The 26532-nt window shown below is 42.3% G+C and overlaps 1 protein-coding gene and 1 long non-coding RNA gene across 9 annotated transcripts in view; one reads left to right on the plus strand and one right to left on the minus strand.

The window, feature by feature from the left end:
• Positions 1 to 10575, minus strand: part of LOC140629434 (uncharacterized) — a 187104-nt gene extending 176529 nt beyond the window's left edge. Inside the window, exons 1-2 of the long non-coding RNA XR_012027266.1 lie at positions 10324 to 10575; positions 8425 to 9086 (exon numbers count right to left, since the gene is read on the minus strand). This is a non-coding gene — a long non-coding RNA (uncharacterized lncRNA). The remainder of the gene's footprint in view (positions 1 to 8424; positions 9087 to 10323) is intronic.
• The window catches only part of LOC140629430 (homeobox protein Mohawk-like), a 68372-nt gene continuing 49181 nt past the window's right edge, over positions 7342 to 26532 (plus strand). For 2 of the 8 annotated variants that reach the window (XM_072818900.1, XM_072818903.1), the window contains exons 1-5: positions 9110 to 9531; positions 9809 to 10075; positions 11853 to 12012; positions 19570 to 19723; positions 20135 to 20470. In XM_072818900.1, the coding sequence (XP_072675001.1) occupies positions 9888 to 10075; positions 11853 to 12012; positions 19570 to 19723; positions 20135 to 20470 (838 nt within the window). In that variant the 5' untranslated portion in view covers positions 9110 to 9531; positions 9809 to 9887. Of the gene's footprint in view, positions 7659 to 8719; positions 8840 to 9109; positions 9532 to 9808; positions 10076 to 11852; positions 12013 to 19569; positions 19724 to 20134; positions 20471 to 21760; positions 22980 to 25208; positions 25362 to 26532 lie in introns of those variants that run through there. The other 6 variants (XM_072818901.1, XM_072818904.1, XM_072818907.1 and 3 more) reach the window with 6 other exon arrangements.

A 26532-nucleotide genomic window follows, 5' to 3' on the forward strand; every position in this document is an offset into this window, starting at 1 on the left:
TTTTTTATTCCATAACTATGTCCCCATTTATAAGAGTCCAGAAGAGCAGCATTAGGACATTCTGTCTTGAGCTGACCGCTACTGCAGGTCCAAGAAAAAAAAAACTGTGATATTTGGATATTACAGGGCTTCTCTTATCCTAGACTTTGGGCTATTTAAATTGCACAATTCATTGGCATAAACACCTTTTTTCCTTTTCCCTTTCTTGTATAGCCCACACTCCCTTCTAAAACAGGATTTGTAGTAGCTGACAACATCAAAGCACACTTAGCAAAGATCAATGAATATCAAAACAAACAGATAGCTAATTACTTAGGATCACTGTATAGTTCTAGGTGAAGGCCCAACTGCTCCACCCCACCACTCCACCCCAATAAGTTGCCTGCCGGGGTAGTCTGGAGCCGAGACACTTGGGCAAGAATTGGTCTTAGGAGAGAGGTAGAGGCTTCTCTCTCAAGAATTACCTCACTGCCACATATGACAAGTTTATTCTCAAAACTTGTCTCTTCCAAACCCCCTCTCCCTTCAAGAGTTTTCCAAAAGAGTGTAAAGGTGGAGGACCAGAGGCAGGTTTCAGGAAGGCCTGGACCAGGAAAGATGAGCTAACAACTCCTGTGTTTACTCTTGCTGTTTTTTTTTTTTTTCCAATGGAAGCCCTAAAAATCTCTCTTGAAACCCAGAGGTTTTTGGCATAAAACTTGAAAATGTCTGATGTAAGAGGTGAAAATGCTGTTTTTCAATCAGGCTCAAATTTCTGAAATAATGATCTTTTTGCATGTTTTCAGGAAGGATGTTGGTAATATGGTTACAAAATTTTTAGCAGACACATAAAATGGCCCTTCTATCGTCTTTATGCTCCCTCATGCAATTTCTACAGATGATTTACAGATTTACTGGATTCAAGCAATCTTTATATCAGACACCTTAGAACATTTTAGATGAGGTATGTTTGTTTTCTGGGGCTTTCTTAACAAGTTTCTAAGCTAGGCAAGGATCATGTCTTTTAAATCAAATTCAATGCAGTTCTTGGCACAGGATTTTGCATGCAGGTGTCCCATAAATGTTTACTGTTGATTATTTTAAAAGAAAACAATGGAAAAAATAGTTTGAATTTTGTGGGGTTTGGGGGAGAGGCAGGAGGAAGTGAGCTAGAAAACAGTAATCCTTATAAATTAATCACCATTTTTCCATGACTTAAAAAAAACATAAGCATCAAAACCCAAACAATACCGTGTCTAAAGGTATGTCAATACTTTTTTTTTAAAGGGGGTTAAAATACAAAAAGAACAGCATTAAAAATATTGTGAAAATAATTAGGCTGATTCTCTAAACATATTTAACACATTCTCAGGAGGAGAGGGGAGAAAGCATGCTTTCTTGACATCTTTTGAGTTCCCTCTGTTTGGGAAAGCCTCCAGTCATCTAAAAGTGCTTTGCTTAAGCCCGCTGGCGGTAACTTTGTACAGGTGTGCATTATGGAGCATATAGGCTAAGTTCCCTTTGTCAAGAAACCCCAAAGTACTGTGACTTCAAGAAGGGGAAGTCTATTGGTCCCTCATAAGAGTCCAGAGCTGAATAGCCCAGGTGCGGGGGGCCAGCAAAATCAACCTCCCGTCAAATCTAGCCTGCTGTCTGTTTCTGTTCCTGAGGTAAGAACAGTTTGTACATATTTAAATGACTGGAAAAAAAAAAGTCAAGGGAAGTATATTGTGTTGCACATGAAAATTACATAAAGCTCAATCTTCGGTGTCCATTAAATAGTTTTACAGCAACACAGCAACACTCATTCATTGACTCATTCATACTCAAGCATTATCTACAGCTGCTTTCACACTGCAGTGGCAGAGTTGAACGGGGAACTTATGACCCACAAAACCTCACACATTTACTGTCCAGCCATTCCCAGAAAGAGTTATCTGAGCCCAAGCCCGGAAGCTCTCATCCATGTGGTCCATTCAAAGCCCCAGGTTCCTTTCATCTTGTGACTCTCTGCTGTTCTTTGAGTTGTTATCTGATCAATAGATGTGGGTCACTGTCACATCCGTGTTCCAGCCCTTGGTAACAGGGAAGAGTTAAAGAAGACAAGCAATTTCTTTTTAAGCAGATTAAGCAAAAGTTGAATACATCACTTTTGCTCACACGCATTCCTTTGGTGAATTTATTCAAATAAACCACACATACATGAAAACAGAATAAAAATGAAAGCAGGGAGGATGGATGGGGTGGTGGGGTCAGCCAAAAGCTTGATACAGCATGAAGTACATAGAGTAATTGCATCTTAAAACTCTATTGAGTACCTGAAGTCCATTTGGTTCCAAACATAGAGTCATACTAGCTGGTGATCAAAAGTCTTCACTATATTTAAATGGCCACGTTTTGATATGCAAGCAAATTGATTTTCAAGATAGAATAGTCTCCTGGGAGAAATTCTTGTATTTCAATGCACATTTTGAGGACAAAACGTTCTCCAGATTTCACCTCAAGATTCCACAATATAGTATATTTTCATGTGTATAATGGAGTAGAGACTCTGTGATTATTGGTGGCTACCGAAGATATTTTGGAATGAAACGAAAAGATGAAGTGTTAGTGCTTCACGGTTACTTCAGGCCCTGTCTCAAGCTCTGGGAAGTAGAAGAAGAACATTAACCCACCTGGATCTCAGCTCTACTGACTGTTCATTATTTGTATTTCTGTACTTTTTATGTAGCTAACGTTTTGAGGAGTGTTGGCAACAAAATATTTGCATGTTTGTCCAGAGTGAATTCGACTAATATGCAAGCAGATTGAAGGTTCTCATATTGACTGGTTGCTTTGTGAAAAAAAAAAAAAAAAGTAATTCGCATTCCATTAAGTATTGAGCAAGAAAAAAAAAAGATGCATTTTACTTTTTCAAATGATGGATGGCAGGGACTCATCACTTTTACAAATAACCTTATATTGCTGGTGGTCAGTTACCACTTGGTTATGTGATGCATTTGAAAAGCTCTGTACAGCCGTCCTCTACTCTGGAGACTATGGCTGCCCGAAACTGCTCTCCTGCTTCGAGCAGGACACGACAAAATAAAAGGCAGCTTCGTCCTAGAACAGTGTTGAATTAGCCTTCTAAATTAGAACCATAACCAGGCCATGCATATTACTATTTCGATACTTGACATGCTCTGAAATTAGAAACAGAATAATATTGGAAGTCTTTGGAGCGCAAGATGGTTTTAAAATTTTGAAGATTAAATTTATTACAGCCTTTTGGGTGTTTTGCAACATCTCTTAGACCAATCTACATTGGAAAGGAATTCGCCATGTACACCAGAAAAGGAATTTCAAATCAGTGGGGGAAAACTCTTTAAGGGACACCACAGGAATAACTAGCTATTCAACTGAAGAAGAGAAAAGAATCAAGTTAGATTTCCACCTCACAACATATACAGATTAATTCCAAGAGGATTAAAGAGCCAAGTGAAAATAATTTTTTAAAACCATTAGAAGAAAATAAAAACACAAAATACAGACACAAAATTGTAAGGAAGACACAAAACCAAGAATTCATAAAGGAAAATGCAGACCTATTGACCTATATTCACCTTTAAACCCCCTATAAGGCAAAATCAAAATAGGCAAAAGGCAGATGTCAGACCAGGTAACATATTTGCACTATATAAAACATATATATCATGGAAAAATGATTTATAAAGGATCTTTATAAAATTAACAAGGCATCTAATAAAATTATAAGCAAGTTTCTTTAATTAAGAAATACAAATGGCTTATAAACAAATGAAAATCTTCTCACACAATAAGACACTATTTTACTCATCAGACTGGCAAACATTATGATGTCCAAATATATGAAATGCTATGTAGCACGTCAGCAAACGGGGACTTTAGGGGCATAGATTGGAGGGAAATTAGGAAATATCTATCAAAATTTTTAAATCATGTCTCCTTCAACCCAGGAATTTCACATCTGTATAGCGATTCCTAGAAACATGCTTACACTTGTGCAGAAATAGTCCAACAAAGGTGTTTAATGTTTATTATAGTGAGAATTGAAAAGGCAGAAATGATGATGGAGAATGACTAAATGGATTATGGAGCATCATGTAAGACTTAAAAATACGGAATTACATGTATATGTCCTAATATGAAAGTTCTCTATGAAATCGAATGAAAAAGCGAGTTTTAGTTTAATTCTGTGTGTCTGTGTATGTTTATATAAGGGCATAAGTTATGGTCTCATTTATTTCAAAAGGTCAGAAAGCGAAACTATGATGATTTGCTTGCATTCATGTATGTGAACCCAGAGAAGAAGGAGCCAAAGGCTGCACATCAAATCAGCAGTGGCCACCTCTTGGTGGTTGCTACCCAGGAACGTGACTGGGTGGAGCTGGCTGACGAGGAACTTTCACTTGTACTCTGTTCCTTGGCTGTGAGTGAATTTATGGAGAAGGCCCTCTCAGAGAGAATTTATCCTGCATTATTTATGCAATTAAAATTAAATCATAAACAAAGCAAAAAATGCCTTGTGAGAAATTTGGAGGCTCCCATTTCTGCTGGCTCACCCACCACGTTTCTGCAGCTGTGGCTTTCACTATGGGCTTCGCTGTTTCCCTTATGCACTTCGACATGTATCTCTACAAGTCACACTGGCCAAGTGTGAGGTGAACCTGCTATTTGTTCATAAATTTACTATTTTATAACATTTGGACGGGAAGTGACAGTCATTCCCTGGCTTTGTAATTTATATCATTGCCTATAAGTAATAACTAGAAAAAAAGAGTTTAAAAGCAATCCTTATTTTCAAAAACTTTAATCAATATTTGTTCTGAACTGTCAGGCTCCTTGGTAAAATACCAAAATGCTTAAAATGAAGGCTTTTTTTTTATTAGAAAGTGAAAATTGCTTATGTTTATAATGACACTCTAGGTCTAACAGAATGAATCAAGATTTCTGCCAAATGTTGTTACTTAACATTTTTCTAGCTTTAGCAGTAGTAATATATTGCTTTCACATTAAAAAAAAATCTTAATAATAGCATATGGCAAATTTGTGGAAAACTTAATAGCTTCATCTTTTATGCTTTAGTAAGTTCAGGCTAAACCAAGATCAAACTAACCAAAATTAAGATTAGGACTCAAATTTTCTGACTTCCGGCCTAAGCTGTTTTTTCTTTCACCTGCACATGGCCATCTCCCACAAACTACATATTCTCTTAGGTCTTCTGATATGTTTTCTAAAACTTGAAGGTTTGCTTCTGAGGATTATAATGCAGCATTTCATATGCTGAGATTACAACATAGCATTAGAAGCTCAGTAAAATTCATCTTCAGAAGAGGTGGAATTTAATATAATGATAACTGTGTCTGAACTGTGGGTTAAAATAAAGAAGAAACTTTATTCTTGCACAGAGGATGAAACTTGCAAAAATAAAAATTTTGGTCTATCAGAAAACACATGCCCATTTGTATATTATGGAGGGATCCTCCATATGATTTCATTTAAAAACCAACCCTTCACTGTTTTTTTTTTCATTTTAAAATGGATTCTAATTACTAAACTATAATCTAAAATAATTCTGCAATACTTTTTCAGTGACTTAAGACAAAGGTGTGTATATTTATTCCTATACCAAATAAAAAATGTTTCACACAAAGATTATTTTGCTGTATATTTTATATCACATTTTAAGAAAACAAATCTTATACGTAAATATATCTAAGATGAAAGTCCTCTAAGTGCATTTTAAAATTGTGTAAATGCAGTTAAGACTAAAACAACAAAATGCAGTATATACTACTCCCTAACTCAGTACTGTACAATGAAATTACAAGCAACCAAGTACATGCTTGTTGCTTTACACAGCACAGCTGGCCAAAATAGATGTCAGAGGGGCGTTTTACAGCTGATTTCATTATAATGACTGGTGACCACCATCATAGAGCCATAGGAGAGAATCCCTCTCTTTCTTCCTGTGAATTATCAATTTATCAATTGTTGTGAAACTTATTCGCTGCAAGTCTGTGGCTGAAATTTTATGATGGGACTTTAAATCCCACAGCGAGTTCTGTAGACCGATGTGTATATTGAATTCACACTTCAGCAAGTCAAGTGCGGCGCCAATGACAAAATGCTAACGTTCCAACCTCAAATTATACATGAAGGGAAAACAAGGACAGGGGGGAATGTGCTCAAATGATAATATTTATCTGCCTAACGCGCAAAAACTTAAACCTTCGTCCTGTTCTGCTTTAGATTGTGCCACTGCCGGGTTTGCCATCGCGTATTTTGGGAGATAACATAATGGAAAATTCGAAGGTGTGATTAGTCTTGGAAATAGTAGCTTTAATATAGAGATATATTTAACCACTTCCAGGGCCATAAAAGGAAGATGCTTAGGTGGGCCTCTGCCCCAGAGCTGACCAGCCACCTTTAAGGAGAAAAGAATAATGATGTCATAACTTTCAGGTTTGGGAAAATCTACTTTCGCTCTTACAAAAAGATGAAGGTGTCGCTGCGGCGGCAAGGCCCGCGGCGAGTACGCGGGCGGCTTCGTGCTCGGCGCCTGGAGGATATTCAAGGCTGCCAGAAGCTCTGAGCTTCACCGTTGCACCCAAATTACAGCTTTCGCTACTCTTATATTTAGGGTGATGGTGGGAAGAGAACTATCGTCAATAAGGGAATCTGAGAGGCATTCTGACTCCTTGCACTGTGTCCCAGCTCGGGATTCTTCCAAGTTCCATGCCCTTTCCTCCATGCAGGTCCCTGGCCCTGGGCTCGCCCTCTCTTTCTACCTGGGTCACCGTGGGCTGGGCACCTGGGCTCGCCTCGCCCCAGCCTTGCCTCCCTCCACCCCTGTGTCCACGGCGAGCGCAGCCTCTCCAGCCCTGGCCTCGGACGCGGGACGTGCGCCTGGATCCGAGACAACCCGGACCTCAGAAGCCCGGTGACACCAGAAAAGAAGCTCCCGGGGCGCAAGCACCTCCCGTGATATGCTCGCACGTTAGAGGCACAAACCTGAGCTCTAACTTCTCTCCCGCTAATCGCGAAGCAAATGAAGGGCGCATCGCAGCGCACTCTCCTGCTGGCCGCGCGTGGCTAAATTTCCGGCTCTCGGGCCAGCTAAGACGCGGGATTTGCACCGCAGTCTCTCAGCTCCCGGAGCCCGAGCCGAGCGCTACTTGCGGCTTCTCCAATTTCTCCCCTAAGTGTGAAGGAAATAGCCCCTTTTGCTCTGCGCCTGCGGGGCCGGTGGATCTGAGAGCCGGGCCCCGCTGGGGAGGACCCGGCGAGCGGGGGGGGAGGGGGGCCGGGGGGGCCTCCCCGGCGGCGCCTACAGCGGCGGCTCGTCTGCGAGGTTAACGGCAGTCCCCGCGGCCGGGAGGGTGCTGAGGCTTCCTCTCGCCGGCCCGGGAACGTGGATACCGCGCCCGCAGGATGTTCGCCGGCTGGGCCGCGCAGTCAAGAAACATGAGAAGGCCTCGGTATTCCTGTGCCCGGGCCGCGCGCGCCCGTCTGCGTAAATAAAGCCGAGAGGACGGCGGTGGCTGCGGTGAGCGCGCTGGAGCCCGCGCCGAGAACATGCGGCGGGGATGGGAGCGCGCCTAGCCTCGACGCGGGAGAGCCAGCCGCCCTGCCGCCGGCCGCCGGCCGCACCGCCACAGGTACAGCCCTCGGGTCGCGCGTCGTGCTCGGCGCCGGGGGACGCGCGGCTCGCCCTGGCTCCGGGGGGGGGGGGGGCGCGTTCCCTCTGCCTCCTGCCCTCGGCTCTCCCCGCCCTGCCCCCACCCCGCTTCGAGGTCCGCGCCCCGGGGTGGCCGCTCCTGCGCGGCTTTACAGTTGTTCGCGGGCGTCGGGTGCGGTAGTTCCACACGCAGGGAGCTCCCCAAGCGACAGTTTGGAGCGAGGCAGGGCAAGGGGAAGTGGGGGGTGCAGGAGCAGAAAGGGGCGCTGGGGACTGCGCTTGGGCGCCGGGTGAGGGCCGGCAGCTGCGCTTCCCACGCCCCACGCCCCGAACCCCTCGCTTCCGGACCCGGCTCTCGGACCCTTGCAGCCCCCTCCCAACTCGCCTGCAGCCTGCAGACCCAGACTGCGCCGGGTGTCTGTGGCTGCGACCTCTGCGTGGGCTTGGGACAGCCAGGAAAAGGTCCGGGGTGGCAAACCTCACGGCGGAGTCGCCTGGAAAAACTCGCCGTTGACTATGGGACCACGGGGCGGAGAGACACAGTCGGAGTGGGAAAGGGTGTGTTGGACAAACATCTCAGCGTGAACGCAAAGCACTACGCGCACTGATTTAAAAAAGAAAAAAAAAAACAAAAAACCACCACCACCACCACCAAGGCTAGTCCTGACCTTAGAACAGGGGCTGCAAGCACGGAAATTTGCTTGGACACTTTTCGCCGAGGCTGTGGGCACACTCCAGACACGTACCTGCCTGCGCGGGAGGACTCAGCCTTATAGTGCACTGAGCACTCCGCAGAAGGCTGGCTGCACCTCCCCAGGAATCCTGACGGTAGCCGTCTCTCAATCTTTGTGGTCACGGTCCTCAGTGTCGCGCGTGGCCGCTGCTGTGGCGGCGGGAGGGCGGGGTTAGGGGGCGTTGGCGAGTGTGGGCGCTCTGCGAGGCAGAAGATCTGGCGGTGTTGGGGTGGCTGCCCCGGCCCGGGCGGGGCGGGGTGAGGGGGCGCTGGCAGGAGTGCGGAGGCGGCTGGGGAGAAACAGGAGCTACCCCGAGGCGCGAGGCGGGGTGATGGGGGCGGTAACTCCACTGCTCCGCCGCGGCGCGCGCTTGAACCTGAGGCCGGCGCTCTGCGGCCAGAGGCTCGGGGCCGCCGCGACCCCGGAGGTGAGCTGCAAGCTTTTTCCAAGGATGGAAGCCGCAGGCTCGGTGGTGCGCGGACCGCTATGCCTCCTTCCGCTCCTGACACCTATGCAACCTCTGAAATGGTTCCCCGAGGCTCCAGAGAGGGGCGAGTGAGGAGGGGCTCCGAGCTCCAGGCTCACACCCGCGCTGAGGAAGAGGACCGCACTGACAGCGGGTTCCGGGAGGCCCGGGTCTCCGGCGCCTTTGACCCGCCGGGACCCTGCGCGTCCTGGAGCGGGCGGGGGTGGGGGGGAGGGACACAAAGTGGTGCATTTGCCTCTGACGCCACTTAACTTTCTAGCTCTGGAGTGAGCTGACTTTCCCTGCCCTCACCCCTACCCCCAGGGACCTTAGCCAGAATTAGAACGCAGGGGTTTCAGCCAAACCATCCAGGATCTAGAAAACATGAAAATCCCCGGAATCCCAGTGTGGCCTGGGACTCATTAACCGGGACTTGCAGATGTAGTCGTTCATATTACCCCCAAATTTCCCTTCCTTCCAATCCCTCCTTCTAACCCGAGTGGGAGCTCCGCGATGCTTTAGACTTCCGTGTGCCTGAAGAACCAACACCCCCCTCCCCGCGCCTCTCGGGCTCCGCTAACCCGATTGCAGTTCTTCCAGATTAAAACCAAGAAAAGAACTCGTTTAGGAATTACTTTCCTTTGCCAACGCAGGTAAATTATTCCTGGTTGAGGTTCCTTGGGAACTCGATGTCGGGGGGCCAGAAGGAGGGTAGGGACCTGTCCCCCCAGCGAGCAGGGTTGGGGGGGAGGGGAGGCTGGCGGGTTAGCGGTGTAGCCAGGTGGGGAGAGCAAGGATTCCCGTGTCCAGGTGCCGCAGCCCCGCTCCTCCCCTCGGCTCCCGGGCCCAGAGCCTCGGCCAAGCCCGGGGCTCGGGACGCGTTGGGCCGTGAGCACTGAGCGAGTAACGTGATGCATCTTCTTCGTCTAGAACCCGAGCCCTGCGGAGCTCCCGGCGGCCAGGCCTCGAGGCGCTGCGGCCGCGTGGCGCGCCCCTGCCAGCGCGCACCATGAACACCATCGTCTTCAACAAGCTCAGCGGCGCCGTGCTTTTTGAGGACCGCGGTGCTGCGGAGCGGGAACGGGGCAGCCGGCCCTATGGTGGCGTCCTGGACAGTGCCCACGCCCGCCCCGAGGTGGGCATTCCGGACGGCCCGCCCCTCAAGGACAACCTCGGCCTGAGACACCGGAGGACTGGGTACGCGCACCCTCCCGGGACCCCCGCCCGCCTGCAGCCGGGACAGTGGGAGCGGTGAGCGGCGCGGGGCGTGCAAGTGGCAGCCAGGCCCCTGGGTTAGAGACCCAGAGTCCCCGGGAGGGAAGGTCTCCGCCCCTGGTCTCGAGCATTAGTTTCTCGAAATATAGGGGAATCAGCTCATCAGGACAGCTCACAAGAGGCTTGTTGGAAAGTGAGAACACCTGGGACGGCCCCTCGGGCCCCGATACCTGCATCTCAGGGTGGGGGCTGCCTGCCCCGCTCCGGCCCACGGGTGCAGACGCGGCTGAGAGCTAGGCAGAGGGGGCTGAGCGCGATGCCAAGGAACAGGGCAGGGCCAAGCGGTCAGGGCGTCCCGGGTCAGGCCGGCCCCGTGGCCTTCCCCATCTTCTGTCGCGACGGGGCCTCGGAGCTGCCTCGAAGGTGTTGGCAAGGTCGCCAATGCGCGGGGCGCCCTGGGCGCGGGCGCGGGCGCGCGCGGCTCGGCGGGGCCCGCTGCGAGCCCGGGCGGGGGGGGGGGGGTGGAGGCGGCCGGCCTGCCGCGCCGGGTTTCGGCTTGGTGGGGTGAGGGGCCGCTGCGGAGCGGGAACTCGCGGGTGGGCCGGCAGCTCCCTCCGGCTGCCGAGGCGTCGCGGCGGCTCCCCGAGCGCCCCGCGGGAGAGGGGCGGCCGTCCTGGCCGTCTCCACCTGAAAGATTGCATCAGCTGCTTGCTCTGCGGCGTTGCTGGTTAGTGAAATAGAGATTAGGTTTCGTGGAAATGTCACTACCAGTCCTTTCGCGTTGAGTTGCACTTCAAAGTGTTTCAGGAGGCGAAAGTCCTGGAAGCTGCGGCGCAGGCGCGCGACCGTCCCGGAGCCGCAGGGCGCGGCGCGCGGCGACACCTCCCGGAGCCGCCGGGGAGCGCAGCGCCGAAGCCTCCTAGGGCTCCGCGCTGCTTCAGCCTCTTCCCTCCCTTTTTGAACGTGCTTTTTGCTCAGGGACCGAGCTTTCCATACCTTTTAAAGTCTCCCTTCAGTCGGGAAAAGGCCCCTGGGGTGGTGTGTGTGTGTGTGTGTGTGGGGGGGGGGGGTTAAGGTTCTGCGTCCTTCCTCCACAAACACTTGCGTGGAGAATTTCCCCTTTGTCCAGAGGATCAAAGAAAATAGCTCCGTGGGAAAGAGCGGGGGCGGCAGGACCGCCAGCATCCCTTGCTCTATTCCCGCCGTCCAGTGGTTGAGCTCGGGAAGCTCCCGAGAGGCGGGAGAGGCAGGCGTGAGCTCCCCACGGGAACGTTCGAGAGCTGGCAGCACCCTGACCGGGCCCATCCCTAGGGCGGGCGCGGGCGCGGGCGCGGGCGCGGGGGAGAGGGGCCGGCCCCGCTGCGAGATCCGGAGCCTAAATACCATTTTCCCTCAGGTCGCTTAACAACCGTCCGGTCCCCTCCAGCTCTAGGCGCTGGCCGCTGGCCAAGCTCTCCCGCCTTTCAAGACAGTGTCCTTGCCGCCACGTGCCCCTGGCGGCAAGCAGGCCATTTCAAAGCGAGATGCGCGTTAGTGCGGCTCCGTCCCTGCCTCACCTCCGCTGGCGGGCGCGGGGCGGGCGCGTCCCTCGGAGCCCGACGCCCCCGAGAGCGGGCCGCGCGGCCTACGGCGCCCAGGCGTCCAGGCGTCCAGGCGTCCAGGCGCGGGGGGCCCCGGGGCCCCGGGGACAGCGGCCGGGCGGCGCCGCTCACCCGGGCCGCCCCCTCCCCCCTCCCCCTCCCCCTCCCCCGATGCTCAGGGCCAGGCAGAACGGCGGGAAGGTGAGGCACAAGCGGCAGGCCCTGCAAGACATGGCGTGGCCCCTGAAGCAGTGGCTCTACAAGCACCGTGACAACCCGTACCCCACCAAGACTGAGAAGATCCTCTTGGCGCTCGGCTCGCAGATGACGCTCGTGCAGGTAACGGCGGCCGAGGAGCCGGCCCGCGGCGTGTTTGCGCCAACCCCCGCCTGACGCCTCCCGAGCCGAGCCGGTGGGACGGGGCCGGCGGAGGCCCGTCCTGGGGCTCGGGCTCCTGCCCTGGGTCTCCCCTCAATCTGAGCTGTCGATTCAGTGCTTGTGCTCGATGCAGGAGGGACGCGTGGTGCTTTGTGAAGGAGGGAGGTGAAAAGTCACCTGCGAGTTATGACAAGGTGCCATGCATAGATGGGTAGGATGGGACGACCTGCAGTGATTTTCAGACGTGAGCGTGCATCAGAGTCGCCTGGAGGACTTGTTCAAACCCACACTGCTAGGCCCCACACGGGAGTTTCTGATTCAGGGGTAGGTCTGGAGTGGGGTCAATTATTTGCATTTCTAACAAGTTTTCAGGATACTAAAGTTGCTGGCCCTGGCTGAAACTTTGAGAACCGTGTACAAACAAAGGCACTACACATTAGGGCCCCACATGAAAGGTCGATTACAGGCTGACTTTCAGAATTACCTTGACTAATAGAGCCAAGAGATGGAGAGGAAGAGCAAGAGGTGGATTTTTTAAAATTTAATTTAATTGTATTTATTTTATTAAGTAAGAGGCATCCCGAGCATTAGCTAGAATCCACACAATTTTGCTGCTGGTATCTTTCTACTGGGGTTGAGAAGAGGCCAATTTCAAGTGGTTGGTTTACCACTTTGTTAAGTGCAGAGAAAGGGTGCAGGTTTGTTTCTTCTCTAGTGAACAACACTTCTTTATATTTGACTTTTCCGTACGTAATCTTACTTGATATTCCCCCAAAATATGGTGAGTTAGAGCAGTAATGAGCATTTTACAGGTGATGTGACCAAGGCACTGTGGCAGTTAAATGTTACTAAGGGATAGAAGTAGTCTTGGAAATAATGTAATTCCAGATCAAATGCTCTTTCCAACGCACCACAGACTTCTTTAATAAGTGTGGTGACATGAACTTTTATACATGCAAACAGAACAAATTTATTCAGAAACAGGAGGAGGAGGTAAGTGAGCTGAGAAGTTTCATGTATGATAGTAGCAACTACATTACTGCATTTGTGAAGTTTTGGTCATTCCATTAAATTTATAGTGAGGGAGGCCCCAAATAAAAGATAATACTTAACTACTAGATAAAATAAAACTTGCTTTCCAGAGTATTGAAGGTTGACATTTTAGGAATTGCTGGAAAGTTTGACAAAGCATGAAAGTTGACTTGTATTCAAGCTTATTAAAACTATAATATGCATTTGTCTGCTTATATTCAGAATACAATTGTAGAGAATAACATCTGTTTTGCTTCATGTTAACAGGCAATAGTATTAATAGTGATTTGCTGTAGCACTGGAGGGGAAAATTTATTTAGTGTTCTTGGCTCAGTATCTGTTTAACATAAAACTATGAATTTTCAGTGATTCTAGTCAGAAAAACTTGACTCGTGAAAATAAATACATATGCTCAAATTTCAGTTTAAACAGGTATGCTATTTATTTTGAAAATACACTAGTTTATAGAACTATTTGAATACTTCACAATGATGTCAGCAATAAAACATTAGATTAATTTGGTATATCATACAGTTCCATACTTAATGCTTGCCGTCCTTTTATACGGAAAGCATATGGCATATTTAGACTTTTTTTAATTATGAAAAGTAACATTGTCATTAGCAGAGACATTTAAAGTTTTGTGTACAATAGTACTGTTGAGTTGCAATGCAAGCAGTCATAATTTTAATACAGAACCAAATTATTTTCTACCTATAATGATAGCTCAAATGCAAATAACCATTCTTTCTGCATTAAGAGCTTGGTAACTCTATTATGGTTTTCTAATTATACTTTATATTTTCATTGTATTTTCTTTCTCTTACACTACTCCTCAGAAAATAAAAATGCACAAAATTATTTGATTTTTAAGTGAAGCGAAGATAATTATTTATAATAATAAGTGATTCCTGCTTAATGATTTTCAAATTTTTATAGCAAATGAAGTTGGTTTCTGGAACTTTATAGTGATTAACAGAAAAAATAAAAATGTGTGGAATAGGCAAGGGACTTTAAGTATAATAATCCAATTTTGGTCCAGTTATTTTCAATGAGGCATAATAAGATATCCATGTAAGAATATCTGTATATATATGTGTGTGTGTGTGTATGTATACATACGTATCTATCTACAGCTGACCCTTGAACAACCCAAGAGTTAGAGATACCAACCCTCCTGCAAGTCAAAAATCTATATATAGCTTTGACTTCCCAAAAACTTAACTACTAATAACCTGCTGTTGACTGGAAGCCTCATCAATGACATGAACAGTCGATAGAAACATATTTTGTGTGTTATACATATCATATACCATACTCTTATAATGAAGTGACCTAGAGAAATTAAAATATTAGTAAGAAAATTATAAGGAAGAGAAAATACATTTACAATACTACTGATTTGGTGAAAAAAAAATCTGTGCATAAGTGGTTCCATGCAGTTCAAACCTGTGTTGTGCAAGGGTCAGCTGCACTTATATTGCATTGTATGGGGGAGTTTGTGAAAGTCAGACATACATTCAACATTCAAGCAAATTCTGACTCTCTGGGAAACCAAATAAATTATGTAAATACTTTACACTTCTGGAGGAAAAATAGAAAGCTATGGGCTGAATAAAGCTTTTGATCTCTGCAAATTAGAGCCCTATTTAATGAATCACGTTCTCCCAGTGAACAAATTTCTACTGTGGAGTCAGGTTTCTTGAGAATAGTGATCATGTCTTTTTCATCTTCACACTCCCCATGTTATCCAGCACTGTATTTTCCATAAACTGTTCATACATGTTTGTAGAGTGAATAGGTTCTTTTGGGGAATACCGCTATAATCACCATGTGGCTTTCCAAAGTATCATTTTGAAAACTAGAGAATGTCTTGAAATCTTATAGATATTCTAGTTTTTAAATCCATTCCATTGAATACACAGGGAGCAGCTCATTATCCTTAATGCTATATGATGGTTCCATACAACGGCATGAATGTAACTCATTTTATCATCTTCAGTATGTCTGGAAATATGTCATATTTTTAATGTCTGTGAATAAATATGGGGTGTTCCCCTTATTTCTAGTTCCAAACTCCTATTTCTTGTTTATTGCAGTACCTTCTGTCTCTGTTTCTATAACTGATGTTAATAAGCAATTAACATAACTTTTATTCCTTAACTATTAGAGTGTCTTGTATTTTGACAATTTCCTTCACATTTAACATTTTCCTTTTGGCTGTGTATCAGGCCATTAAGCTTTCCATAAAACATATTTTTGCTTTGTTTTGTTACTCTTAAATTGATAAGGAAGAACATAAAACCTGGTCAGCAGTCCCACTAAACCTAGAAGCATAGAATTGAAACTTTAGTGGAGGAAATGTTTTTAGCACCTCAAAAGGTACTTTTTCTGATAAATAGAAGCACTAAGGACATTAATCTACACTTATATTTTATTTATCCCTGACAAATGAAGCTAAAAGAGTTCTTTGTTGTTAACCTGACATCTTACTACCTAATGAGATATACACATTTCCATAAAATTAACAGGTAGTGTGTGTGTGTGTGTGTGTGTGTGTGTACTTTAACCAACCAAAATATTCCATTGTGCTTAATCTCTGTGGCTGCCCATTGCTTAAACATTATAAAAAATATACTCTGTATTATCAAAATGTGAAGAGCTTTATTGTGGAATGACATAAAGTGGCATGCATTTAGGGTTTATATTATTGTAGGATATAGAGCATACTGCAGAATAATTGCCTTGGAAGAAGTTTTTCAGAGAAGGACAGATGGGTGCTATATCTGGTTTCAGTGTTGCCCATTGTTCATGTGTATATATTTTAAAACATAGTTATTATATTTTTTCTGGATTATAAGAGTGAACTGTCTCCTTGAGTTGACTTCTTTCATGATCCCAATGCAGAGTGCAATGCACATTGAGCTTGAGATTATGTTTAATGATTGGGTGTTAATGTTTCCTTTACTTATAGAAGTTTCACATTTCTATGATAATGGCTAAACATACCAATGTACCATTGATTAAAACTGCTCTGTTCTAAGATTTTGCCCCTTCTGTTGACATAACTCCATTTTTGCTTGGTGAGTGCTTCTGCCGGAATATGTATGTAGTTATCAACTGCAAGGATTATAGCAACTGTTAAATTTTCAACAAAATTTCAAATTGGTCTTTCTACATTATTCCAAGTGTTATACTATATGGAATAGAAATGAGGTTGTCAATATTTCAGTTGGGTAACTCAGAATAAGTTTTTTAATTCTGTATGTTCAAAGGTGGACAGATGCTGGCTTATCCCTTTGGGTTTACTATAATGATTGCTCTGTCAATACGATGAATGTAAACACCTTGGTTAAAGTAGGGATGAAAATTACTAGTTTTTCTCTTCCAACTTCTAGATATTTGGTTCTCCAAGTTTTCACTATAAAATACCTTGTTTCTTAAGCTCTGAGTTTGACATCAAAATGATGTTGCAGAACCTATCCATAGTAAGGAGGCCTGTTTCGTGTAAAATAGAATTTAATGAGATTTGCATGACAACCTGAAGGAATCCATAGTAAGTTGAAGGTAGAAAAATCTGAACTGGTATTTTTACCTTCTGTGAAACAGATGGAGTTTGCATTAGTGCATCAGGACCAAAAAAAAAAAAAAAAAAGAAAAAGAAAAGAAAAGAAAAACAGTATTTATGCAAATTTGTTAACCAACTGTTTGCTGTTTACATGACAATGCAAGCAGATATTAAACACCTTAAATTGTACAGTAAATTTCTAGTGATAAAGTACTGGCAGAGTGAATATATTAGCAGATTGCTTGCCAGTCAAACTTATGAAATCAGGTTACAGACAGCTCATCTTAGATATCAGCAGACCTTTTTGGAAAATCTTCTAACATGTGATAAATATATTATGGTAAGAACTAATTATATAAAACATAAAAAGGATATGACCCCTGTATTTGAAAAACTGTAATCCCACCATGATATTCAAAGGTCCCAATTTTTGTATGTTAGAATTATAGTCTTAATGTCCTTGGAAATTAGAAGGCCATTGCATTTAAATAAAAATATGCAGAGTCACGTAAGAATTGGATTACACTGTACTATATGATGGTTGTGCTAAAGTTTAAGACATAAACACACATGTCTGATTGCCCCAAAAGGGCAGTGGTCAAAAGCAGAAGGTAGATTAGTACCAACTATAAAAGGAATAAATTAACACTTTTGTAGGAGAGCTTAGACTGTATTTCACAGATCTTAGTTTTTAGAGTTGGCAAGGATGTTAGGAACCATCTAATGCATTTTATAGATGAAGGGTTTGAAGTTCAGAAAAGTTAAGTGACTTCTGTAGATTCACACTTGATTTTGGCAAATTCAGAATAGGAAAACATTATGCCACAGTTATAGGATAACAAGATATTGATGAGGATTTGAAGAAGTCAAGCAATTAAATCATAATGGTACATCAACACTTGAAGTTGATGGTGATGGTTAAGATTCATTCAAGTGCATAGAATGGAAGATAGAGAAATCCAGAAAAAAAAAGTTCTAAAATTCCCAGTTACTACTAACAAAAACCTGAATAAATACTTCGGCTATGACTTGGAGAGTAGAGGAAGGTTTGAAGACTAGACCAGGCATTTTGTGCTTCCATAGTAAATGTTCACCCATGTATTTCAGTTAATACATAGTTCCACACTAATCCTTCCATATGTGCAGGGACGAAGTTTATCCTAATATTTAACATTCCTAGCACTGACCACCATAGCTAGAGCACAAGAACTACTCAATGTATGTTTATTGAATGAGTATTTGCAGAAGGTGTCTGTCTAGAGGTTGGAGAAGACTAAAAAAATTGAAGCCATATTAAATCATAGTATAATAGCACAACTTGATAGGAAGAGGGCTTGATAAAAACTAAAACTTCTGGAATGCCATGGTGAGTTATTACATCAATGCACATAAATTTAAGGGGACAGTTATTACTTAAGACTCAAAGGTAATTAATATTGGATATATATTACCTATGATATATTTTCTGTATATATGTGTGTGTGCATGTGTATGTGTGTGTATGTAAATTGGGAAAAACCACCATGTTTTAAAAACTTGTAGAGTCAAAGAGGGAAAAAATGTAGTTCTGTTTTTTTAAAAAGTAGGATTCACCATAGGCCCATTCAATAATTATGTCTTGAGAAATATGTAAAAATTGTAGGTTTATATTATTAATCTCTAAAAAAAAAAGAAACTTCCAACATAAGCACTGCCACACAAACTATTGTTGTAATGTGGACTCATGTTCTAGAAAAAAATTGGCAGAAAGACGTAATTCTCTTTCCATATATCATTCTTTTAAAAGCAAATATTGGCCCTTTGGGTTATTTACATATATTTTTTCCTGATGATAGCCAGATATTTTCAAGGAAATCTCAAGCACCATTCTAACTTCCAGAAATACAATAGTATCTATTAAAAAGAAATGGAAGTAACTTTCTTTTGTTTTGCAGTGTTTGTTTCTTTGCATTCAGCTATTTTCTTTGGAAGCATTTGACTTTCAACTTAAAGCTGAGTGTTAAAAAAAAAAAAAAAGCTGAGTGTTATTGGCATTTCTCTCTCTCTACTTCTCTGATTGCTGTATCTGACTGCTGTGCTAGTTTCTCTGTTATAATTCTGTCTCTTTGATCTCTGGAGGTTTCCAGGGTTTGGTCTTCAGCCATCTCCCTGACTACTCAAAGCTGCCGCCGACACTTCTGTGCATTTGACCCACATCTGATTTTCTTCTCCCTTGAGTCTCAGATATCATTTTTGCTTTCTTCCTTCACATCTCACCTGTATGCTTTTCCAGTACCTCAGACTAATCATTCCCTAAACCAAGCACATCATTTCACCCATAAACAGTTCTACTTTCCTTCTCAAAATGGCATTGTCCTTCTCTTGGTTACAAAGGAATGGCTCAAGGTCATTTTTAACTCTTTCCCTCTTCCTCACCCACCACAATGTCTCTGGAATTTGACTTATATTTGTTCTCAAGTCCTCTTTATTGGGAACACACTTTCCTACCCATTATACCTGACACACTCCTTCAATGTTTCACTTAATTCCTCATGAAGTCTTAAGTCATACATGAAAGTAACCCCTTCTTCCTTTGGATTCCTGTATCATTTTATTTTAATGCCTCTTAAGCCATTCAATCACATTCTTTCCTATACTAAAGTTATTTGTACACTATCCTACCTCTTACTAGACTGAGCATTTGATGGCAAAGCCTGTTCTTTTTTTAATTATTATTATTCCTAGAACACAGTAGGTGCTCAGTCTCTGTAGTAAGTGCTCAGCATTTGTTGAATGAATGAATGAATGTCTAGTACTATTGCATTCTGAGAATATTTAATGATCAGAGATACTGTGAGAGGCTTAGGTCCCTTGTGGGAAAGTAATATGTGATGGGTAATATTTTTTGTTTTGTTAATTGAAAAATAAAACTTTTTTAGGTGTCAAATTGGTTTGCTAATGCAAGACGTCGGCTTAAGAATACCGTTCGACAGCCAGATTTAAGCTGGGCTTTACGAATAAAACTGTACAACAAGTATGTTCAAGGAAACGCTGAGCGACTTAGTGTAAGCAGCGATGATTCATGTTCTGAAGGTTTGTTAATATTTTTATTTTGCTTTCCCTCTATTAATAAGAAGTTCACCCCAAGTGCTGTTTTTTAAGGTTGACTCCACTAAATATGATGGTACTCTAATGATTCTTTTTTATTGCGTGAAGTAACTTCATTTTTACAATTCTATAAATGACCAACAGAATATGGCTGCTTCCTCTTGTTTATAGATTTATCATGTGTCAGAATAACATTTTCTGTGAAATTCGTTAAAATTAAGATACCATAGGGAGAGATTACATAGATTCCTGCTTCCTTTCCCTAAAAATTAACCTGGGGTATCAAAGACAATTTAATATACTTTAAATATTCTTTATTTATGTATATATTTAATGATTGACTATAACAGGGAATAGTATATGTAAGTACTACCTATTGGTATTTTTCTCCCTTAGATGGAGAAAATCCTCCAAGAAACCACATAAATGAAGGGGGCTATAATAATCCAGTTCATCATCCTGTGACTAAAAGTGAAAGCTCAGTCATAAAAGCTGGAGTGAGGCCAGAGTCACAGGCCAGTGAGGACTACGTATCACCCCCCGAATACAAGAGCAGCTTATTGAATCGTTACCTTAACGACTCCTTGAGACATGTCATGGCCACAAATGCTGCCATGATGGGAAAGACAAGGCAAAGAAACCATTCGGGATCTTTTAGTTCCAATGAATTTGAGGAAGAATTGGTGTCTCCCTCATCATCAGAAACCGAAGGCAACTTTGTCTACCGTACAGGTAAGTCTGTGCTTTTCATGACACCTTGTTTAAAATAGAACTAAAACTGCAGCAAATTCAACAGGTATAATGGCATGATCTTTACTGCTTTTATAAGGGATTATTCACATATAGCTCATAATTTAATTTGAAAGCTTTTGTTTTGTTTTTAATTACCAGATGTACTTGTTAGTAGATGATGGTCTACTTGGGTTTTTCACTCTTAGTAATAAAGATGAGAATTTTCATTCTTAATGCTCATTTTTAATCTCAATGATATACATTCTTGGAGGAGGAATGCCCTGAATTATAGCCAGCCATGCAAACACTTTGTGTTCCATCTTTTCTCTTAAATTCTTTGATTGCTAATAGTGATGGAAAATGAACACAAATTAGCATGGGTGCCAAGACTCATGTGAAGGAAAAGTGTAGATCGGGCTTAAATTGCTTTGGAAATTTTACTTTTATTCCTGGAAAGCACAAATAAGACTGATAAATAGCTTTGAAATTTTTACTTTTTTTTTTTTTTTATTTTTTTTTTAAAATTTTTTTTTTAATTTTTATTTATTTGTGATAGTCACAGAGAGAGAGAGAGAGAGAGAGAATGAGGCAGAGACACAGGCAGAGGGAGAAGCAGGCTCCATGCACCGGGAGCCCGACGTGGGATTCGATCCCGGGTCTCCAGGATCGCGCCCTGGGCCAAAGGCAGGCGCCAAACCGCTGCGCCACCCAGGGATCCCCGAAATTTTTACTTTTATTCCAAAAATTATGAATTGATTTCTGCCTGTCCGGAACTTTCTGATGGAGTAGTGAGTTTGGTAAAAATTTCTATCTTCACTTCAGTTTCCAGAGTTTTGCTCGTAAAGAGTGTGTTTGAGCAAGTTGCTTCAGAACAAAGGATATGTGTGACCTACATCTGGTGCAGATAGAGTCCAGATCCTGAAAATGCCAACAAATGAGATTTAGAAATTTTAGAGTTGGAAATAACTTTAGAAAGCATCTAGTCCTGCCATGTTATATCATAGATAAGAAAACCCAGACCAAAAACACAAGTTAATAACTCTTCTCCGGATCAGTAGTGCAGCTTAGCCTGTGTAAGGGGTAGGAGGAACATAACTACTACAAGACTATGATAACTCTTAATTATTACATATACTGCCACAATTCATTTATTGAGCAATTATGATATTCTAGGCCCTCTGCTAAACACTACACAAATGATACTGAGTGTAGTCCTTGTAAGGAGCTTGATATGTGGGCAATAGGTCTTTATAAAAGAATTACATTTGGTCTGTTTAATATACCTTTCAGATTATTTAACTGGAAATCTTCAAGTGTCTACAAATGTGTACAAGATATATTATCTGTGGGACACCTGGGTGGCTCAGCGGTTAAGTGTCTGCCTTCAGCTCAGGGCATGATCCTGGAGTTCCGGGATCAAGTTCCACATCGGGCTCCCTGCAGGGAGCCTGCTCCTCCCTCTGCCTGTGTCTCTGCCTCTCTCTCTGTGTGTCTCTCATGAATAAATAAAGAAATAATCTTTTTAAAAAAAGATATATTATCTGTAAGGATTCAGAGAAAATCTCAATACATTTTTAAAGACTTAACTTCACTTTCTGTTTGCATCTCCAACTTCAAGGTTGAAAACAACTCCAAATGCTCTGACATACAAAATTAGTCTTGTAAGTAATAATTGGGTCTAGTAAGAAGTAAAAGATGAAATAAAGACTATTTAGCTAATAAAAAAAATTTTTTTAATTACATACTAACATCTAACTAATGTGACCAGAGCAGAACTTGGAGATAATTCAGAGCTTCATTAATTTTATTTACAGAGATAGAAAGGGATAGGACGTCAAAATGTGCAAGTACAGATAATTGAAAAAAGAATAAAAATAAAATGAAAAAGTTAACATGGAAAGCTGAAAAATAAATTAAGAGTTGACTCTGAAAGCAATACTAAAAGAAACAGGTAAAACTTGGCAGAGATTAAAGTTGGAAATGAGAAAGGAGATATAGCAATCAATATATAGTCATTAAAAATATTTTTTAAAATTGTGGTGTATTATGCACAGTTATTTGACAATATACTATATATAAATGTGCAGATGAAATGAATTGGTAATATCCACACGAAGTAAATTATAAAATTACAATGAGAAAAGTTATAAATGATCACTAATTCAGGGAAAGTCAAGGATTTTAGTAAACCCTGTTCCCAAAACATATGATTTGATAGATTTGTTGGATTTTTTCCCCCAAACTTTGAAGAAATAATTAATTCTCATCCTTCATGCATTTTTCTGGAACATATAAAAATATGGGAAGTATGTCAGTTTTTAAAAATGTAAATGTTATTCTAATCCAAAGCTAGATTAGAATAGCATAAAAATCAACATTTTTATTTATAATACTGATAGTGACTTTAAAGCAACATGAGAAATATTGATAGCATAAGGTTAAGTGGAAAACAATTTAAAATTGTGGAAACATTGAATGCAGTTATGACAGTACAAATATATATATAGACAAAAACAAGGAAGATTTTTTGAAACAATGAAGATTAATTTTGATTAGGTGGAATAATTGAAGATCTATTATTTTGTGAAATTTCTTATAAATTTCTTTATGTTACCCAGTAGAAACAAATTTGAAATTTACACATTGTGATGAATCTTCTGAAAATGCATGCTCTTTTCAAAGGTGATAAAGTAGAAAACCAAAGAGGGAAACTTGCCTGTATAGTTGATACTTCTCGAAATTAAGTATCTTGGCCATTTATTTTTATTAAAATATCCAATCAATGGCCTGTTCATCTGCCAAGTTCTATTTTTAAATAAAAGCCTATTTTTTAGTTATGCAAACAATGAGAAAGCAACCTAGACATGTAAACTTCTGGTTTTGCATGCATGAGTATGAACTTTAAAAAGAACGAAATAAATTTTTTGGTTTTGTGGATAGAGAGTTGAGAAAGATTGGTGGTCTAAGACTCGTCTGCTAAATCTCAGCCTGAAATAATAAATGGCTGTCTTCTGGGGGAACCGAGCGACAACGTTGCTGCAGTTGTAGCTGGGTTACCACTCAAGCATAAATAGTAGAACAGGGGATTTCAATAAATACTTTCTGAGCAACTGCTATGGTTTTCTCTGGCATACAGGCTTATTCTGAATTCCTTCAATTCCTTCTGGTTATATCTTTCTTTCTTTGCCTAAAAAGAAATCCTCTCAATCTGCTATTAAATACCACTCCCCTCCTCCACCCCAGTTTTATAGTAGTGCAAAGATTTTGTCCTTTTTTTAAAGATTTTTTAAAAAATTTATTCATGAGACACACACACACAGAGGCAGAGACATAGGCAGAGGGAGAAGCAGACTCCCTGTGGGGATCATGATACAGGACTCGATCCCAGGACCCCGGGATCACACCCTGAGCCAGAGACAGACACTCAATCACTGAGCCACCCAGGTGTCCCTAGTGCAAAGATTTCATCTTTTAAATTCTTTTTCAAGACTAGATCACCTTTAAACATAGTGTATTAATTTATCTATGCTAAAAAAGAATTGTATCCATTTCCTCACCCATTTTTAGTATCTTATGATTCATTCCATTAATGATAATTGAATAAAAAAAAGCCAAATGAAAGAGTTGGTGTGTGGAAAGATAATGTATCACTGAGTTTCATTTCACCTGTTCTTGTAAATTCTAGGAGGGTGAAGCCTGCTAGATTATAAAGTAGTAATCATAATTAACACATATAGGTGGATAGAAGTCTTTTCTATGTCAGTGTGTATTAATCAGATTAGCTTCCTCTCCACTTGACTGACAACATCAAAGTAGATGCAAACATGTTTTTGTTGATTTTATGTAGACATTAAACATTTTTTTGTAATCTACAGTCTCCCCATCATGCAAGGGATAAAAAAGATTTTTTCCCCCAGGGGACAAAATAGGCTTTCAATAAGTATTGGCTAAAATATTTCTTTCTAACAGCAGAAATTATAACATTAGAATTGATTAGGGGCCCCTGGGTGGCTCAGTCGTTGAGCATCTGCCTTTGGCTCAGGTCGTGATCCTGGGGTCCTGGGATACAGTCCTACATCAGGCTCCCTTTGGGGAGCCTGCTTCTCCCTCTGCCTATGTCTCTGCCTCTTTCTGTGTGTCTTTCATGAATAAATAAATAAAATCTTTAAACAAGAATTGACTAGAATTATTAAGGTTATTGCTTCTAAATACAGCTAAATAATACTTGAGAAAACTTAGTCACTCAGTGTTGTCTATGTCTAAATTAAAATTACAATACTGTTCATCTTACTGTTCATCATGTTAGGTTAATGGATGACAATTTTCAGGTATGTGATGGAGTGAATCCCCATGACAAACTGACCTCGAGCCCTCTAGTCCCTCAGTGAGTCTGCTCTCTGAGGTATCAGGATGAAGACTAGCTTTAATATCCACCTCCATTTCTATTGAATCAGTACTGATATTCTCCAGATGGGACCATCCATGAAGGAGCTATGTGCCATCTGTGCCACCTTACAGTGAGTCCTCACTGGAGCCTTTCCTAACTTGCATTGCAGTTTGATTTATCCTCAAAAACCTAACAAATTTCCTTCTTTACTGAAGGAGAAAGGAGAGGTTTCTAAGAAGTCTATTGACAAGGGGAAAAATCAGGCAAGTCTTGAAGTAAAACGGGTAGACTTCTTCCCCTTCTTTTGCTTGGCTTGAGAACAAATCCCTGTTATGTTCTTTCTTTTTGCAGCTCACAAATGATCAACTTATAAATGGCTAGTACATTTGAATGCTTATTCTCTGAGCCCCACTGCTCTGCTAGTATATAATTCATAAATTTAACCAGCTCCCACAGGCTGAATGTTTAAACTTCATCGTGTTAAACTGTCTAAAATCCCTCTTAATTAGACACATGTGGTGTGGCAAAAACATACAGGCCGATAGAACTCTTTTCCTATGGTAGTGTGAATTAATTAGATTAGCTTCCCCTCCACTTGACTGAGGTGAATATCCCTGAAGAAATGGAGATTTTGATTGAGAGAAAAAAAAGAAGTCATTTATTTGCTACATGGAATTTTTTGGAAGGTAGAGGCCATTTGGATGGCCTGCCACAGTTGGAGCAAAATGACAGAACTAAGGATTTTGGTTATTAGGGAAAGAGGAAATAGGAAGTAGAAAATAAGTTTGGGAGGATGCCAGAGGCTAAATGCCATTTTCAAACATTTCCTCTCAGCTAATGATGTTCTTTTTTCTCTCTTCCTACATACACAAGTACTTTAGAATGTAAAGGGCATTATCAGTGGTAAAAACCCAGGTATGCTCAGGAGTTCAGTAAAACCACTGGGTTAGGGATGCCTGGGTGGCTCAGCAGTTGAGCATCTGCCTTTGGCTCAAAACCTGATCCCGGAGTCCAGGGGCAGTCTCACATCAGGCTCCCTGTGGGGAACCTACTTCTTCTGTCTCTGCCTCTCTCTGTGTGTCTCATGAATAAATAAATAAAATCTTAAAAAAAAAAAAAGCATTGAATTAGCCTGGGATTTAACCTTAACTTTATACAGAATGGCTTCTTTGAAGAAGTGCACTCCCAGTTCGGAAAGCTGACTTTCACAGGTACGTTTCTGAGATACAGTTCTCTCATGTATGAGGTGCTCTTTCATGCATTCATTCCATGTACAAAAATATTAAGAGCCACTCTACACAGGCCCTATCCTAGGCTCACTGGAGCCCTGTGCTTTGTGCTAGGCTGCTCAACAAAGAAACCATAGTTACATGAAGCAGAAGAAAGATTTAAAGGGCTGTCTTGGCAGATCTTTTTCAACAGTGAATAATCACTACTAATTTATATGTTTCATCAATTTTAGGTTTTGTATTTGTGAGTAGCTTAAAGAAAGCTTCATGGTAGTCAAGAGAAGGCTTTGTCAAGAGCCAGCTGTTAAAATAGTATGTTTCTGTGTACATAGTAGTTTCTCTATGGGATTTGTTGACTAGTAAGTCTGCTTTGGATACTTTTATCTTCTTTTATTTCCCTTTTTGTGCCTGTCACTTCCTTATTTTTAGTGAAAGAGCTAAGCTTT

Source organism: Canis lupus (genome assembly GCF_048164855.1).
Source record: "Canis lupus baileyi chromosome 5 unlocalized genomic scaffold, mCanLup2.hap1 SUPER_5_unloc_4, whole genome shotgun sequence".
Lineage (NCBI taxonomy): Eukaryota > Metazoa > Chordata > Mammalia > Carnivora > Canidae > Canis > Canis lupus.